Source organism: Sphaeramia orbicularis, chromosome 20 (assembly GCF_902148855.1).
Source record: "Sphaeramia orbicularis chromosome 20, fSphaOr1.1, whole genome shotgun sequence".
In the NCBI taxonomy this organism is placed as follows: Eukaryota; Metazoa; Chordata; class Actinopteri; order Kurtiformes; family Apogonidae; genus Sphaeramia; species Sphaeramia orbicularis.
In genome coordinates this window covers 41,926,206-41,945,199 of record NC_043976.1, presented here as the reverse complement: position 1 = coordinate 41,945,199, position 18,994 = coordinate 41,926,206, and the positions used below count along the sequence as shown (strand labels likewise).

At 36.9% G+C, this 18,994-nt stretch overlaps 2 protein-coding genes across 2 annotated transcripts in view; both read left to right on the top strand.

The window, feature by feature from the left end:
- The first annotated feature begins 1,041 nt into the window (after positions 1–1,041).
- Positions 1,042–12,605, top strand: LOC115411317 (translocon-associated protein subunit alpha-like). The gene is given in 11 exon segments (XM_030123419.1): positions 1,042–1,197; positions 3,702–3,835; positions 4,038–4,134; positions 4,216–4,319; positions 5,805–5,963; positions 6,093–6,169; positions 6,275–6,353; positions 8,645–8,738; positions 8,931–8,945; positions 12,536–12,576; positions 12,579–12,605. Coding segments are annotated over 11 exon segments (897 nt in total). The 5' UTR covers positions 1,042–1,127.
- A 5,940-nt stretch (positions 12,606–18,545) lies between these two features.
- The window catches only part of LOC115411077 (sodium channel protein type 5 subunit alpha-like), a 39,112-nt gene continuing 38,663 nt past the window's right edge, over positions 18,546–18,994 (top strand). Inside the window, 1 exon segment of the mRNA XM_030123017.1 lies at positions 18,546–18,554. Within this exon segment, the coding sequence (XP_029978877.1) occupies positions 18,546–18,554 (9 nt within the window).

Here is an 18,994-nt window from a genome sequence, read left to right as displayed (position 1 = left end):
GTGGACAGCAAACCCAGAGCTGGTTCTGAGGAGGTTAAGCAGGGTTCAAATTATATTTTTTTTCTCTAAGGGGGTCTCTATCTCCAAAAAAAAAAAAAAAAAAAAAAAGAAGTTGTGCAATCTGGATTTTTTTTTGCTGCAAAATGATTTGTTTGGTGATACCAATCCGATACAGATACTTTTTCCTATTAAATTTTGATTTTATAACAAACATCAATCTCTGGTACATGGTTAACATCAAAATAGCTCTCCCCAGCTTTAAAATGAAATGCAACCTAAGTATTACCCAAAGGATTTTATTATGGTTCAAAACACAACCAACAAGTTTTTTTTTCTTTTCTTTTTTTTTAAACAAACCTACACTAAGTCAGGTCATATAAAGAATCAAGTCCAATCCAGTCCAGTATTTGTGCTATGCCTCTTACAAACATGATAATAATAATAAAAAAAAAAAAGTTTTTAAGTATAAAAAATAAACAATCAAGTAATCAGGTAACTAAGATTTTATATATAAAAAATCAGGTAAGAACTAACAATTTATTTTCTGGGTTCTCCATCCAGTGCCCATGCAGTGTCCATCCAGTGTCCATCCAGTGTCCATGCAGTGTCCATCCGGTGTCCATCCAGTGTCCATCCAGTGTCCATTCAGTGGATAGTTTCTTAATGTGAATATTTTCATAATGTAGAGTTTTTTGCACTAAATCAAAGAGAAAAAAAAATGGTGTTGTCATTATTTATAGGTTATTATGATGATTTGATGCCCTAACTTGCACTTTGTAAATTCATCCCGCAGGCTGGAATGGAACCTTGTTTTTTTTTTTTTTTGTTTTTTTTTTGTTTTTGGAGGGGGGGGGGCAGTTTTAGCCCCCGGGCCGCATGTTTGACACCTGTGCTGTAGCGGGTTTGTATTTTTCCTAATTTTAGTCTGTTCCAAACCTGGACAGGTGCCTGTCGGGTAGACGCCTGTCCATCTGGGTCACATGCCTCACACCAGAGGGATGATGGGAGCGCAACAAGACGAACTGGAAGTGCGCATGCGTCGTAGAGTAGTAGTAACGGAAGCGGCTCGGCGGCGCTCACACAGACTGACCGACACTGAATGAGAACGCACTGATTTCAGCTCCAAAATGATGAAATTTCTGCCCAAACTGCTGCTGCTCGTCCTCTTAGCTTTCCCTGTGACCCTCCTTACAAGGGGTAAGTATGTTCAACTGCCGCTGACTGCAGCGAGGCAGAAAACGGTGACGTTTGGTTAGCTTGAACATGCTAATGTTAGCCGCTAGCAGCTGGGAGAAACGGGAAGGCCGCTCTCCGTTTGACATGTGTCAGTTAGCTTAAAGTATCTTAATAAATAGACACAGATCTGAGGTAAATGACCTATTTATCAACATGTTCCGCCACTGTACTGTGCTGCCGATGTGAATTTTCTGTAGTATGTTCTAGTTCAATAAACTACATGTCGGCACTTCATACTCCGGATTACACTGACGTGTCCTTAGCTGTTAGCCGCATAGGCTAGGCTAGGCTAATGTGATAAATGCCTGTCAGCAACAAGTTTAATCAAATGATTTGCTAAAATCTATTCTCTAGGAGCAGCTACACGTTGAAAACACTGCAGTTCAAAGTTGGTGTAAATGTATATATCTTAGGCTACTCAGCGTTAGAAATCCACTGCAGACTGGATCTCAGATACAGCTTCATGTGGTGCTTAAATCTTCCATTTGGCAGACATTCCTATTTGGCATAATAATCAGGACAGTCTGATTAATGTAGTAAAAATTAAAATCGTCTACATTATTAAGGGCTCAGTGCCAAACTTGACCGTTTTGAAAATTGCCTGGTTTCATTGGCTGTCGTTGGACACCATTCACACTTTCTTTGACTACAGTATGACCAACGTCAAGTTATGGTAAACGGTAGAGTTGCACATGTAATTCAGTCATAGTAATATCAGTCTTAGTTCTTGCCTAATCACAAATCTAAGGTAGAAGAATTTAAGGTGATGCTATTGCAGAAATGGGGATACTTTCAGAGTGGTGCTGGGTAAAACATTCAAGAGACAAGTCACAACTTGATGCTTTAATTTCAGTTCATAAGGGTGATTTCATATTTTTCCACCAAGTTGTCTGAGTATTTTCCCTTGTCAACTGAGCATGTTGCCTGAAATGAAAGTCAAATTGTCTACAGTAATCACAATATCCAACCGTGATGAAGAAGAGTTATAATTTATGTTGTAAAACTACAGCGGTGGGAGAAAAACTAGAAAATAAAACTACACATTTGTACTATGACTTGTAATATTCATTTGGATAAAGTGGGAAATTGGTATTGCTTTGGAACTAGAATGGAGGCTGAAGTATCCCTTTCAGTACTGCCCCCCCCCCCCCCCCCCCCAACAAATCCAGCCCAAACATCAACAGATGTTGGAGAACGAAATGATTAAACATGAAATGATAAACAAAAAAAATTATAATAATGAATATCTGTGATTACCAAGAAACCATAAACACAAACCTCAGCAGATTCATTCAATGGTTTAGTTTGTATCTGGTCCATTGAGCTGTTTTAATGGATAAAAGCAGGACTGGATATCCATCATATTTATCTGTAGTTTAGTTCCTCCCACACAAAAATGAAATGTTTATTCTGGCTAACTGGAGTAACAGGGTTCCATACATAACGGCACAACTTGGTGAAAATATAGTCATATTACAATCTGGTTGATCTTTCAATCATAAATCATCATATGATCTACTTTGCAGAGGTATCATACAGATCATGTGACAAGAAAATAAATCAGTGCTGTCAAAATGTTTGTCTTTAGGGAACATTAGTGCTAATTGGTCCATTACTGGAAAACATGACACTTACCTATGGGGTTGTACCAGTGATGTCACTAACACAGGTCACTACGTTAGTGTCTTTATAGTGATACCATGACATTGTCTGCAGTAAAGTGTTCAGGTTTAGTTGCATTCATTTGCAAGGTTTGAGTAAAATGTTTTGTTTTTGTTTTTTTTGCAGCTGATGAAATTAGGAATTACCATAAGTCCAACTGCATGGTTCTTCAGCAGTAGTGAGTCTGATTTGCACAGATACTTTAGAAATGTTTTTGATTGATTATGGGTGACATTTGATAATAGTCTATGGAATGAATGAAACACTGCAGCTGTATGTACAAGAGCATGTTGACTAGTGTTTCCATCTTCCACCTACTGTCAATATAGTGATAATATGATCCAAAATGGTATGAAAATGCAGAGTTTCAAGTCAGATACAACAACAAAAAGCAACAAAACCTCCAGAAACCAGAGCAGAACTCCTGATGGTTTGCTTGTAACTTAGTTGACTGCAGTTAATAAGAGGCGAGAACATTTTAATACAGGTCATGATTCAATCTCAAAAGATCATCATGATGTTTAGGCCAGATCAACCAGATGTAAGCTGTTATGTATTTCATGTTAAAATCATGTTGAATAAAGTGAAGGAATGGGTACAGACATACATTCATACTAAATATATGGCCACAAACCAATAAACTGTGTGTTGAAGTAGAAGCCCAGGTCAGCTGTAGAGAACGCCACTCATTCTGTAAAATAATCTGCACTTTTACTCAGGATTAATAGAGTAAGTGGTTTTGTTCTGTGACATCATATGCCCTTTGTTCAGTGAAACGTCTTCCTCTTGGCACTGCCTTTTAGGCCCAGTGGTGGCTGCTCAGGATCTGACTGAGGATGAGGAGGCTGAGGCCGTGGATGAAGATGTAGTGGATGATGTGACTGCTGAGGACGAGGACGACGAGGCGGAAGTGGAGGACGATGAAAATGCAGAACTGGTGAGTGAGCAAGTTACGTCAGAGTTGAGCACTGAAGAACAGTCATCAGCATTTGCTGCAGCATGAGGCTCGTAGTGTCCACACAGATCTGCTGTTTGTTGTTTTTGTGGATGCAAATCGGAGGGAAAATGTGTTTCTTGAACCCGAAAAGTCGATTTTGTCACTTCAAACACTCATGTGGTCGTTCTGTGAACTTTTCTAGACAGAAGAAAAAGAAGATGACGAGGAGGAAGCGCTGGTTGGAGAGATGAAGGCTTCTCCTAACGCCGACACCACCATCCTGTTTGTGAAAGGAGAAGGTAAACCTGCTCACATTTCTGATCTGGCTCCTTCGAGTTTTGTGTGTTCAGCAGTATCATAAACCTCCGTGTTGTTTCCAGACTTCCCAGCCAATAACATCGTCAAGTTTCTGCTCGGCTTCACCAACAAGGGATCAGAGAACTTCATTGTGGAATCTCTGGATGCCTCTTTCCGTTACCCACAGGTAATAGAATACAATACAGTACAGTGGAACGTAGTACAAGTGCACCGTAGTATGAGAAATCTGCTTTTCAAGCTGCGGCTTTTGAGAATTTTAGTCTGTAAATACAATTGTAAATCTGCAGTAGGAGCAGGTGCTCCTCCAACAGGTGGAGGACAGTGTAGCAGAGGAGGCTATGTACCAGGAAATTAACAGGGAGTAGTCAGGGTTCATACAGGTGCTTGAGATCCTTGAATTTCATTATTGTGTTTTCAAGGTCAGAAAGTGCTTAAATTTCAGTTTAAGTGATTGAAATTCTAACCCTGTGATGTGATTTATTTATTTTTAATATTAACTCAAGCCAAAGCTACTTTGTGTTCTTTAATTTCTGAACTTTTTGCTTATGAAACATAATTTTAGATGTTTATAGCATAATACGATGTACATTATTGTGATTTAAAAAGTGATTGTATTCCTGTAGATATAGATTTGACCCTAGTGATAAGATGATGTGCTGGAAAAATTTTACCATGACCCTTAAAAGTGCTTGAAAGGTGCTTGAATTTGACCTTGAAAAATGTGTACGAACCCTGGTAGTGGAGGAGGGTTCTGAATTAAATCATCCAGACAAATGAAGGTGAGGTTGTGCAGCTGCTTTATTTAATGACAAAGCAGATTTCTTTGGATAAGTTTATAATGAAACCACCTGCAAGTGCAAACAATGAAAGTGAGGCCAGAAAGAACAAATTAAGTGAAGAGAGAAATTCTTGAGGAGATTCTCCTTCCAGAGAATAACCCTCCTCCTCTTCCAGCGTCTTCCTCACATGCAGATTGTCTCATCTTGAAGGTAAATAAGTTAATAAAACCAATTTATTTGTTTTTATAATTGCTGTTTTCTTTCTAACTGCAATTTTTCTGTTTTTAAAAACCTTTTAAAAAGGACTTTTGAGTGGTTTTTAGCTCATTGGCAGATAGATATTTTTGACATTTTTGATGAATTTTTAAAATATTAAAAATGTGCCTTTACCTAAAACAGTCCATATTCTGATGGTTTATATCATGTAAATGGTTCCAGATATCAATATAGTTGATCACTGATAGAAGTCATATATGGACTTAAATTGAATGAGATGAGTTCTCCTCCAGTGAAAGTACCACCCACTTCTATTGGGAGATTGATCTCTTGCATCCAGACCACAGGACTGGAACATAGAAGAGAACCCGACAACCTCACAAATTTAACTGAGGATTCAGATAGAACATAGTGGTGAGATACGGGAACGTTGGTCCTGTTTTTGGGGGCTGGAACCGATTAATTATTTCATTTCATTTCAATGGGGAATATTTGGTTTGACTTGTTAAACAAGTAAATCGCATTCCAAACATGGTCATGGAACGAACTACACTCATACTGCGAAGGTTCCACTGTACAATGGAATGAAATAAATGTGCAATGGAATGTCAGGGTCGACTGCTTTGAATGAAACGCCATCCTTGTGCCTCCTTCAGGATTACCAGTTCTACATCCAGAACTTCACGGCACTGCAGCTCAGCACCGTGGTTCCTCCCAGCAGACAGGCCACCTTCGAGTACTCCTTTGTCCCCGCCGAGCCCATGGGGGGGCGGCCCTTCGGACTCGTTGTCAACCTCAACTACAAGGACGGCAGCGTGAGTGTCTGCTCCCGTCACTCCCATGGTTCCATACCTCCTTCTGTCATTTATCCTCTTTTCTTTCAGCCTCTTCTCTGTGTTCTTCTGATGATAATTTTTTTTTGTTTTTGTCCTTTTGCTCTGTAGGGAAATGTTTTCCAGGACGCCGTTTTTAACCAGACCGTCACCATCACCGAGAAAGAGGACGGACTCGACGGAGAGACGTAAGCGCCTGACATTCCCTTTGACATGAGTTATCACCCGTCCACTCATTTGTTTGATCTCATTCCGTCTCGTTTTCCCTCTCCTGGTCTTTCGTCCTCTCTCAGGATCTTCATGTACGTCTTCCTGTCTGGCCTCGGGCTGCTCGTCATCGTCGGCCTTCATCAGCTCCTGGAATCCAGAAAGGTACAATAACCACAAATAATCTGTTCAGTGTGCACTTTTTGTATTCAATGGCAGTTCTGACGGTGGAAAAAGTGATCAGTGTCGTGAGTTATTTATTTGACAACAACAGTTTTGCACATCTATAGTTTATCTGTTATTACGGAGTAATGAAGATGTTCTGTTTTTGTCTACATTCTCAGCTTAAACACTCAGTCATTTAAACCTCCAACGATTGTAATTGTGTTAAAAATAAATGTTAAAAGTGGACAAATATGCACTGAATCAGAAAATTATCAGCGTATTTGTTGCACTTTCTGAAGTCTGTCAGGTGGTCTGATGTTGAAAAAACAAAGGCTGTTTTTGTGGACTTGAAGTCAAATAATCTGAGGTTTTAGAAATGACTTGGAACGTAATATTTAGGGAAGAAAGATCCCATTTTGAGATTAAAATGGTTTATAGTTGTTGGGGTTTTTTTGGCCTTTATCCTGATGCAGAAATTGACCGAATGTCCATAACCCCAGACCCATGATGAGTTTGCACCTCTGTATATTTTCTTTAGTTGTTAGTTCACAGCTTTGGGTGTTATTACTGTCTATAAAACTGTTTATAATGGAAGCTTGTGCAGTTCTCTGAGTGTTTGAAGTGAACCAATAGGTCAGTTGGTTAACTTAAATTAGCCATAGGTAGGGCTGCACAATATTGGGGAAAAACTGACATTGCAATTTTATTTATTTATTTATTTTTTAACCCTGCGATATGAAAAACTACTCAGGAGGATATAACGCTGTATGGTGCCAACATAAATGGCCAAACTAATTAGGTGTATTTCCTCTCGTTGCGTCAACAGGTGGAAGGCACTGTCGACACAGAACACATTTTTCAGAATTGTCCTTCTTGTAGCTGAAATAATTTCAGATAAATGACATTGCTTTTCTTTTTGGTACCAAGTCTTCGTTTACCGTGATTTTCTCTTATTCGTTGCTCATTTTTCAATATTGTTATGTTAGCATGTTCTTTTGTTGGAAGCTCTAAGAATAAGTCCGGACTCGCCTAGGTCTCCTTTTTATAAATGTATTTTGACTTGGTCTGATCTCAAACAAAGCATTACTTAGCACTAAGGATCCACACCAAGGAGGAAATGGATCTAGACATTCCAACGCTCATCACTTTATAATCCTTGTAAACTGATCTTCAAACTACGGGCCGACCCCTTGTGGGCTAAGTGGGTTGGGTCACAAAAATGGGTTGGTGTCATCTGACTCTTAACCTCCTGACACCCAGCAATGCATTTTTGTCCTCTGTAGGGGACAAGAATTTCACAGCTTTAAAAAAAAAAAAAAAAAAAAAAAAAGAAAAGAAAAAAAAACTGTCTACTGCAAAGGACACTGAATAAAAAAGACAAAAATCATCTGAAAAAAAAGCATTGCATTATGCTGTGTCCAATCAAGGCAATTCTTTAATGTTTTAAAAAAAAGTACTTTCCTGGGTCTCAGGAGGTTAAGTTAAGACGATGGGATACCTCTACTCTATGTAAAACCCTATACTGACAGTGTGTTTACATCTTATCTCCTGTGATTAACAATCCTATGTGGGAATGTGTATTTAAAATGTGCCAACATCCTGTGTCCATAAATCTGTCAGCTTGGTGTGCTGACCAAGATGTTACAACCAACCCATACTATCCTAAAAACTTACAAAGTAAATCAAAGGAATCCTATCTTAACACATTAACTACTGACTAATATGTGATTAAACTTGAAACTTCAGCTATCTAAATTAAAATAATATTTCAGTTACCAGCAACTTGCTCCAAACTGATTAAGAAAGTTTGCAATTGGTGGATCACTGCATGCTTTGACACAGGTACCCTTGAAATTAGATGAGAACACAGAGTGCATTTGCCTCCTACATCGCAGGACCTGCGATGTGGCTATTGCGCACACGTGCATCACGATGATGCTCAAACTGTATATTGTGCAGCTCTACTCATAGGTGTGAATGTGAGAGTGATTGGTTGTTCGTCTAAATATGTCCAGGTCATTAATGAAAATGAGAATCAGTTCTCAACTAACCTGGTTAAATAAAGGTTAAAAAAAGGATGTGAAAATAACTGATGGAAAATGTTGCTATGCTCATTCATTTAGTTGGTTTATTTCAGTCTCTGTTGAAATCTCATCAGTTTCTTTTGAATTTGTTGATAGCCTGTGTCCTCCCATCAGCCTCATTTGATCCCAGATAAAACTAGTTTTCCTGGTGAACACCCGCCAGAGTTTTGTCCAATCAAAACTAAACGCATTGACCTGTTTGTGCAGAGGCGGCGTCCTGCTCCAAAGGTGGAAATGGGAACCTCCAGCCACAACGACGTGGACCTGAGCTGGATCCCCCAGGAGACGCTCAACCAGATCAGTACGTAGCGCCCGTCCTCCCGCCGCTCTGACCGCCTCGTAGCATCAGCCGCCGGGGTTTTTTCCTTTGTGTGTCTGTTCTCTTCCTGCTTCAGCTGAATGAACTTTAACCTCCACGGTGCATGGGGTCACTCACTCTTCTCTCTTTTTCCCTCTCTGCCTTCCTCGCTGTCATGTTTCCCTGCGTCTTCAGTGCAGAGTCGCAGAGGTGAGGTCTGCTTCCTGTGTGGACGTTTGACACTCTTCTATTTTTTATGCTGCCTTTTTTTTTTTTTTTTCCTTTAGTTATACTGTCAGTGACACTTAAAATGTATTGAACTTTTTAAGCTTGTAGTTCAACAGCAGGGGGCACTAGATCCCCACAAAAGTACCTTTTAAAGAACAAACGGTGACAGGCCAAAACAAACCCCGCCCCTCTCATGTGCTGTATCTTATTTTGGCATCGATCCAGCTGATGTCAGCATCGACAAATTTCAACCATTATAAGTAAATGAGTAAATCATACCAAATTTGGTTTATAGATTGACAGTGACCACAATAGATTTGATTACATTTTGGGAAAAGAAAGGTCAGACTTCAAATTTTTTTATGAATTTTTAAAATCTTTTTTTTTTTTTTCCCCCATTACTTATAATGACATTTCAAATGTTTACAGCACCAAAACTATTGGTTGAATTCATACGAAATTTGGTTTATAGGTTGCTAGCAACCCAGAATAGATGTCACCACATTTTGGGAAAAGTCAAAGTGTCAATTTTTTATGAATTTTTAAGATCTTGTTTTTCTCCCATTTACTTATAATGAGCAATATTTCAAATGTCTATAAAAAACATCAATTTCGATTCAATTTACTTCAAACTTCCACATATATAGAGGCAGTTGATATGCTGACATCAGCTGGATCGATGACAAAATAAGCTACAATACACGCGAGGGGCGGGGTTTGTTGTGCCTGATACCATTTGTTACTTGTTTTCTTTGACTCTAAAAGTTGTTATGGTTTGGTTGGTGTTTTTTGGTCTCGTCACATTCTAATACTTTCTTGTCATTAGTTTTCAATGCAGGGGGTGATGGGCAGACTCAAGGCCACAGTACTCACTACTCCCTCTAGTGGTCACATAAATCCCTCACCCCGTCACTGGAAATAAATTCACTATGTATGTTTGTAATCCAATACATCGGCATCTTTGACAGAATTTCGCATTTCTTTTTCTGAACACTAATGATAATTTTAGGTAATTTTTTATATTTGAAAGTAGACATATTATATATAGTCCCCTTTTAAATTTTTAAATAAAAGTCAATTTCTGAAGTGAACTTCCTCTCAAAGACAATAAAATAAAGCCCTGCTGTTCGATATTTGACCTCCTTTATGTTTGTACATAATAAAGCCTTTCGAAGATACAGGATATCGATTTCACTAAGGTTTCTTTTTTTTTCCTCTTTTTTTTTTTGACTGATTTGACCCTTGTTTTTTCACTTTGAATGGGCGTTTCCTGGAGTGAACGTCTAGAGCTGATGGGTGTTGGCATTGACGATAAAAACAGCTTCCTCGTGTTAACCACCGCTCAGAAAACATCCAAAGCATTACAAACACTTTCCACTCTGTTTTTCCACTGCAAAACGTCTGCTGTTCAACGTACACACACACACATTTTCCAGCATTTCAACATTTCTTGCATGTTATTGTTTCCTTTTTTTTCTTTTTTTTTCATCAATTTGTTAATTTGTTCATTTTTGTTTTTTTATTCATCATTTTGCTAAGTTTTAATTTGTTTAAATGATTTTGTTCATTTTATTGTTTTGTTCATTTTTGGTCCGTTTTGAAATTATTGCGTTCAGTTTTTTTTTTTTTTTTTAATAACCGTGTTCGTTTTTTCAATTTTTGGCTCTTCTTGCTCAGTTTTTTTTGACTTTTTTAAATAATTGTGTCCGTTTTTGGCTCTCGCTCAGTTTTTTGTTTCTTTTTTGTAATTGTCTTCTGTTTTTTCCATTTTTGGCTCTTCTTGCTCAGTTTTTGTTCTTTTTTATAAATGTCTTCCTGTTTTTTCCATTTTTGGCTTTTACTCAGTTTTTGTTCGCTTTATAAATATTGTCTTCTGTTTTTTCCATTTTTGGCTCTTCTGCTCAGTTTTGTTCTTTTTTTGTTTTTTTATAAATAATTGTCCTTCTGTTTTTTCCATTTTTTGGCTCTTCTTGCTCATTTTTGTTCGTTTTTTTTTTATTAAATAATTGTCTTCTGTTTTTTCCATTTTGGCTCTTCTTGCTCAGTTTTGTTTTGTTTTGTTTTAATAGATATTGTCTTCTGTTTTTTTTCCATTTTTTGGCTCTTCTGGCTCAAGTTTGGTTCTTATTTTTTTCATAAATTGTCTTCTGTTTTTTTCCATTTTTGGCTCTTCTTGCTCAGTTTTGTTATTTTTTTTTATAAATAATTGTCTTCTGTTTTTTCCATTTTTGGCTCTTCTTGCTCAGTTTTGTTATTTTTTTTTTTTTATAAATAATTGTCTTCTGTTTTTTCATTTTTGGCTCTTCTTGCTCAGTTTTGGTTTTGTTTTTTTTAATAGATAATTGTCTTCTGTGTTTTTTCCATTTTTGGGCTCTTCTTGCTCAGTTTTGTTTTGGTTTTTTAACTAGATAATTGTGTCTGCCTGTTTTTTTTCCATTTTTGGCTCTTCTTGCTCAGTTTTGTTTTTTTTTTTTATATAAATAATTGTCTTCTGTTTTTTCCATTTTTGGCTCTTCTTGCTCAGTTTTGTTTTTTTTTTTAAATAGATAATTGTCTTCTGTTTTTTCCATTTTGGCTCTTGCTCAGTTTTGTTATTTTTTTTTATAAATAATTGTCTTCTGTTTTTTTCCATTTTGGCTCTTCTTGCCTCAGTTTTGTTCTTTTTTGTAGATAATTGTCTTCTGTTTTTTCCATTTTTGGCTCTTCTTGCTCAGTTTTGTTTTGTTTTTTTTTAATAGATCATTGTCTTCTGTTTTTTTTCCATTTTTGGCTCTTCTTGTCGTTTTGTTCTTATTTTTTTCATAAATTGTCTTCTGTTTTTTCCATTTTTGGCTCTTCTTGCTCATTTTGTTTTGTTTTTTTTTATAAATAATTGTCTGCTGTTTTTTTTCCATTTTTGGCTCTTCTTGCTCAGTTTTGTTTTGTTTTTTTTTATAAATAATTGTCTTCTGTTTTTTCCATTTTTGGCTCTTCTTGCTCAGTTTTGTTCTTTTTTTTTATAATAATTGTCTTCTGTTTTTTTTCCATTTTGGCTCGTCTTGCTCAGTTTTGTTTTGTTTTTTTTAATAGATAATTGTCTTCTGTTTTTTTTTGTTTTCCATTTTTGGCTCTTCTTGCTCAGTTTGTTCTTATTTTTTCATAAATTGTCTTCTGTTTTTTCCATTTTTGGCTCTTCTTGCTCAGTTTTGTTTTGTTTTTTTTAAATAATTGTCTTCTGTTTTTTCCATTTTGGCTCTTCTTGCTCAGTTTTGTTTGTTTTTTTTTATAAATAATGTCTTCTGTTTTTTCCATTTTGGCTCTTCTTGCTCAGTTTTGTTTTGTTTTTTTTTATAAATAATTGTCTTCTGTTTTTTTCCATTTTTGGCTCTTGCTCAGTTTTGTTCTTCATATCTCTATAGTCCAACACATTGGTTTCTTTGGCAGAACTTCAGACGTTCCTTCTAAACCCTCACCCTGGTAGTTACCGTGAACGGTCCAACCCGTCCCAGCCCAGTGTCCCGTCCTCTCAGACAGAATGTGGTTATGGTGTTTACAGCAGAATCTTTATTCACACTGATGTCTCTCTCTTCCAGACAAGGCCTCTCCGAGACGATCCCCTCGCAAAAGGATCCAGACGCTCGTCGGGCCGGCTCGGACGAGTGACGGGCGCCCCGACCACGCCGCCCAACGCCCGACCTTCACCCCGCCCGTCTATGCGTAGCAGGGCCGTGAGCGTGGAACGAGCGCACCCGGCCTCCCTCCTCACAACTTTACCCAGTGCCAAGCACAGCGACGGCTCGCTCTCTACTTTCAGCTTCAACACTGTCCGTCACACTGTCGCTAAGCCCGTTTTATTACTGTTTTCTGACGCTGTCCACACGAGGGCACGTGGAAGGTTCACCCCGGGGCGCAGGTGTGTTGGCCTTCAAAAGGACATTCGCACCCCACAGGTTTTTTTTTTTTGGTTTAAATCAGGGGTGTCAAACATACGGCCCACGGGCCAAAACCGGACCTCCAAAGGGTCCAATCCAGCCTCGACCAGAATTTACACTGAAGACATTAACAATCCAGGATGTGAAACGCATTAGTTCTGGTTCCACATACAGACCAATGTGATCTAAAGTGGATCGGACCAGTAAAATACTCTAATAATAGTCTGTAAATATCAAAAACCTCCAAATGTTATTTGTTTTAGTGTAAAATTCCATGAAAATATTGACATTTAAACTATCCTTTCACACAATGTGAAAAAGCTGAATAAATAAGAAACAACCTGAAATGTGTTAAGAGAAGTATAATTGATCAATATCTCACCTGTTAATGCATGTTTTGTGTATTTGTAGATCCGCTGTGATCTATGTTATAATGCACATACGTAATGATGAACTGAGACGTAATATTGTTAAATTGAAATTATTTTCAAGAAATGATGATCACATTTTTTAAAAGGACGGTTTGTAGTTGTAAGCATTTTCATGATGTCAGTTTTATTGTTGCACTAAAATAAAGAGAAAAACTTGAAGGTGCCATTATGTATAAGTAAATCTGCTATTAATTTACTGGTCTGACCTGTTTGAGATCACACTGGTCTGAATGGTGGAACCTGAACTAAAATGAGTTGGAAAGCCCTGGTTCTGTTTTTGTTCGACAAAAAACTCTAACTCTTTGATTCATCAGAGCGATTAAAATGTCTGAAATATCCTCGGTCTTAATTGTCAAACATACTTTTCTTTCCTGAGTCTTCTGTGACGTGAACAGCTGCTGTTTGGACAAAACAATGGATTATAATGAGGCTGAGATTTGTGAATGTTGGGACATTTCATAGACGAGTTCGGCGAGGATCATGAGACGCAGCAGTTTTACTCTGGAGTCGGACGGTGACAAAGGCAGCGTCTCGAGTTTTTTTTAATTTGTTATTTTGTGCTTCTTTAACTCTACAGATCTCCAGTTTTCACGCACTAGGTTTTGTTTTATTCTGTCAAACTGCAGGTGCTCTGCGCCGTCCTTTCTCATAAAACTTCAGCAGATAAAGATCTAACCAGAAAATTTAGATTTGACGTGACACTTTGAAGATGCGCTGAGACTGTTCCTTTCCTTTTTTTTTTTTTTTTTTGAAAGTCTGATTTCTGAATTTTGGCAGTTGAACGGTTCCAAACGGGCGTAACGAGTGTTTTTTTTTTTTTAGGTTTAGATTCACCCGTTACGCTCAGATCTGCGGATGAGAGCGTGGAGTCGACAGACGATCAAATCATGGATGAAACCCGCCCTTTAACCCCGACGCCCTCCATTTATAAACCTGTTAAACGATGGGTCAACATTGGATCGTTCATCTTCATAAAAACAGGAAATGAACTCGTTCTGTGCCGGGGTTTGGACACTCTATCCTGAAGCAGCTCCTCAAAAATCAAATCATTCACACATCGATAGGTTTATATATATTTTTGTTGTTTTTTGATTGTAAATTTTGAACTGGCCGAAGCACTGGTGTAAATACTGGCTGATATGGATGCAGACAGTGAAAGCAAAAAAGCTAATTTATTTGAGTGACAGATCAGGCATACATGTGGGTGGGTTTGTATACTGTATTTCTTGGTTTTACCACTAGGGGGGCATCACTCTGCAGGCCTGAAACCCTTTTTTTGTGGGACTGCAGAGTTGTCATGTAAACTTTTGTGGTGTGACTGACCTCAGCCTGGATTTGAGCGATCCAGATCCGAGGCCATTTCACAGACGTGAACCAACGTCATCCGGGGTTTTGTTTTTTTGTTTTGTTTTTTTCTAAAGATGGGGCTGTCATTCACCGATACGAGCTTTTACTTTATTTGCTTTTAAATGTGCAGGAAATAAAGTTTGATGATTTGCTGTAGGAGGCATCTCCGTCATCGTCTTATTCATTTCTTTAAATGTTGAAACGTTGATTAATATGAAGGAGGATGAAAAAAATAGACCAACTTCAGGAACAGAGTCATAATATTTCAATAATAAAGATGGAGAAAAGTAAAAAAAAAAAAGAATACGATGATCAATTTCACATGTGAACGCTGGGAGTTTGACCTGAATCCAAGTCCATATTTGTAAAGCACTAAAATGTAATTTAAGATGAAGCTCTTCTTCTTTTCTTAACACATTGTCAGACAGTTAATCTCACTTTTTTCTGCCTTTAAGACTTTATTCTCCAAAGACTGACATTATTCTCATTATCTTTAATTTTCAGTGTAAGTATGATCCTCTCGTAAATCAAAGTTAAAATGCATCAGTATTGACTCTCACTAGAATTAGGTGGAGTCTGTTCTAATGGGGTCGAGCCCATTCACATTAAAACACTTCATATTTCTGAAACCTGTCATATAGTTAGAATTTCACTGACCCTCATCATAAGCTTTGTATGCATTAGATTTTTAGTTTATAGTAGATTTTATTATCATTACAGTGAGTCCATTTCTACCAGAACATGCTTTGTTAGAAGTCCTCTATGACACTGGATGGATTAAAGGATTAAAAAGTGCAATAATAAATTGATAAAGAGAACGGAGGGCGCTATTTAGAGAAGTACATTCATGGAGAAAATATGGATGTGATCTGAGAATAAAGCCTGTGAATGTCAAGGAAAAAATACTGTTTTTGAGGTTTAACGTACATTTATGAGAAAAGAAGCTCAAAGTGTATGGGAGTAAATATTCTACAATTAAAAAGTCTGAAATTTATTAGAATAACTTGTAAAAACAAGACATTTTACTGATCACCTCCGCCAGGGGTACTGTGATCACTTTGAGTGTTTGCGTGCGTGTTTGTTTGTTAGCAAGATAACTCAAGTTCTGGACAGATTTTCACAAAATTTTCAGCAAATGTTGATACTGGCACAAGGAAGAAATGATTACATTTTGGTGGTGGTGGGGGTGGGGGGGCCCCACTGATCGGCCTTGGCGGAGGTCTGCGCTCTCCGAGTACTTTTCTAGAAAAGACAGCGCAGACCTCCGCCAAGGCCGATCAGTGGGCCCCCCCACCCCCCACCACCACCAAAATGTAATCATTTCTTCCTTGTGCCAGTATCAACATTTCCTGAAAAAATTTCCTGAAAATCCGTCCAAACTTTCTGAGTTATCTTGCTAACAAACAAACACTGGGGAGGGGGGGCAGATCTGTCTTGGCAGAGGTCTGCACTCTCTGAGAGTGCTTTCCTTGTCTTGTTTTGGTTTTCTGTTTCTGTCTGGATGCCAGTGCCATCCAACTTTTTCCATTACCCCCCCCCCCCCCCCCGCCCCAAGGGCAGGCAAGGGCTATTGTGGTTTGTTCAGTTGGTTTGTTTGTTAACACTTTAGCAGCAAAACTCTTAGTTTATTCATACCAAACTGGGTTTATATGTTGCCAGTGACTCAGAATAGTTATTACATTTTGGGAAAAAATAGGTCAAAGTTTCAATTTTTTATGAATTTTAACTCTTTTTTCCCCCCCATTTACTTATAATGGCCGACTTTCACATGTCTGTAGCAGCAAAACTATTGGTTGAATTCATACTAAATTTTGTTCATAGATTGCCAGTGTCATTACATTTTGAGAAAAGTTGGTCAAAGTTCAAATTTTTATGAATTTTTATTTTTTTTTCCCCCGTTTGCTTATAATGGCGAAATTTCAAATGTCTCTAAAAACATCAATTTTGTTTCAATTCACTTCCAAACTTGGCACATATATAGAGGCAGTTGATATGATGACATCAGCACACACACACAGACATGATGACTGGATGGATGCAAAAAAAAAGCTCCAATATGTGTGAGGGGCGGGGTTTGTTGTATCTGGAACCACTTGTTTTTTCAGCCTTATTTTAACTTTATTTTATATAATAACAGCATTGAACTGAGTCCCAATTTTCTTGTTTTTTTTTTTCTTCGTGTTCCATCATTTTCTACCTAAGAGGCAGAATGAACCATGTAGATCCAGCTCACAGTAACTATTAATGATAGAACGTCAGAGAACAAGTAACTATCAATTTAACAGTGAAATAAATGAAAACAGGGGTGTCCAACATATGGCCCGTGGACCAAAACTGGGCCTCCAGAAGGGTCCAGTCCTGCTCATTTCAGTGAAGTTGTGAAATGCAAAAATTACACTGAAAATATTAGCACTTAAGGATGTTAAAATCATTTTAGTTCAGGTTCCACATTCAGAACAGTGTGATCAACAATGTGAAAATAAAAGGACAGACAACATTAATGACACAAAATAATGGTATAGCATGTCATTTTAGACCTGATTTCTACACCTTACATTATCTATTATTTTATTTGTATATTCTACTACTTTTGTGGAGCTAAGACTTTGTAAAACATAAATCAAAAAGGAACAAACTTTAATGAAAATGAACAAAATTACAATGAAAATAAACAAAATAATCAAGGAAAACTAGGCGGGACAGTGAGCAAATTAATGTTCTATCAAAAATGAACACAATTAGACATTTATCTACACTTACCTGTTATTTGAATCACATATTTCACTACTTTTGTGAAGCTCAGACTTTATTATCATTATTATTTTAACACCAAAACACTTCGTCCACATGAGTGAAGGTGTGTTTTCACCACAGATTTGAACATTTTCATTCATCTGACTTCAGATTCTCTTATGAATATAAATTATGTAACTGAAGCCTATTTTTGAACAGGGACAGAAACAGGCCTCAGTTCCATGAAGCTCAGACTGTCCTGAACATTCAGATGTAAAACACTGGTGTATCGTGTTGTGTTCAAGTCCCTTAAAAAGATGAATTTAGTAAAGTCTGTCAAAACGGAGGGAAAACCCTTGGAGCTCTGAGGGTTAATAAAGAATTATGGTTCAATTCTAAAACTATTTTCTATTGTAAATGGCTCCTGATTAGTTGTATTGATTGTTTTGGAATTTCTCTGTTTATTAATGATGCTTATGAAGTATTTTATATTTAGTTCAATTTTTTATAGGGAAAAATTATTTGGTAATAAAATCTTCATAATGCAACATATTTTATCCCTTTAAACGACCCAGTTTTGTTTGAATAGAGAAATTTTTCATGATACTTATCCTCTAGTTTTACCTTTCAGGCACAACAGTTGTTTTTTTTTCTATTATTTGATTTTTTGTTTGTGTATTGTTTATTATTATTATTATTATTATTATTATTATTATTATTGTTGTTGTTGTTGTTGTTGTTGTTTATTTTCGTTTGTCTTCCATATGTTTTGTATTATGTCTGTCTCTGAAATTAATTAAAACTAGTTTTTTTTTTAAAATAAACTTTATTAACAAACCACAACGAGAAAATCAAACATTACAGACAATATTAAAAATACAACAAAAAGACAACAGTTGGTGCATTCTTGGTGCATTCTTGGTGCATTCTAATGTTTGTTAGTTTTTTTAGTTTATCAGGGAAAATGTATTAAAATAAACTTTGGATTCATCAATGACGATTTTAAGTTTGGAACTTTTTAAAAAAAGAAATTTATAACTATGAAATTTCCCTACTAAATTAAAAAGTCTGATTATAAAGGATTTTTCCCACTCTGTGCAGTCCAAATGTGTAACTACTTTCTTATGTCATTTCAGTGGAGCTGGTTAATTTAGGAAAAGATGTCATTTGTCAGATGGGCCCAAAAAGAAAGAAAATAAGTTCAATAACAGAATAAATGAATAAGTGTTTCTGAGTCTCGTTTACAGAATGGATTCGTATTTTCAATATCTTTATTTTCAACACTATAGGTTGGTTGGATATATGTTATGTTCTATCACAGGGGTGTCAAACTCATTTAGTTCAGGGGCCACATTCTCCCCAGTAAGATCTCAAGTGGGCCGGGCCAGTAAAATAATAACAGTGACAAAAGTAAAATTAAGTTATCTCAATGTTTACATCTATAAAGTTTCCTTAAAAACCTGAATAACATGGACAACTTGAAATGTCTCAAGAAAAACAGGTGCAATTTTAAATATTTTCTGCCTCAGTTTATCAGTTTATCATTTACACATGTGCGTTACAACTTACTTTACAATTACAAAAACACAAAATATTTACTAACAGGCAG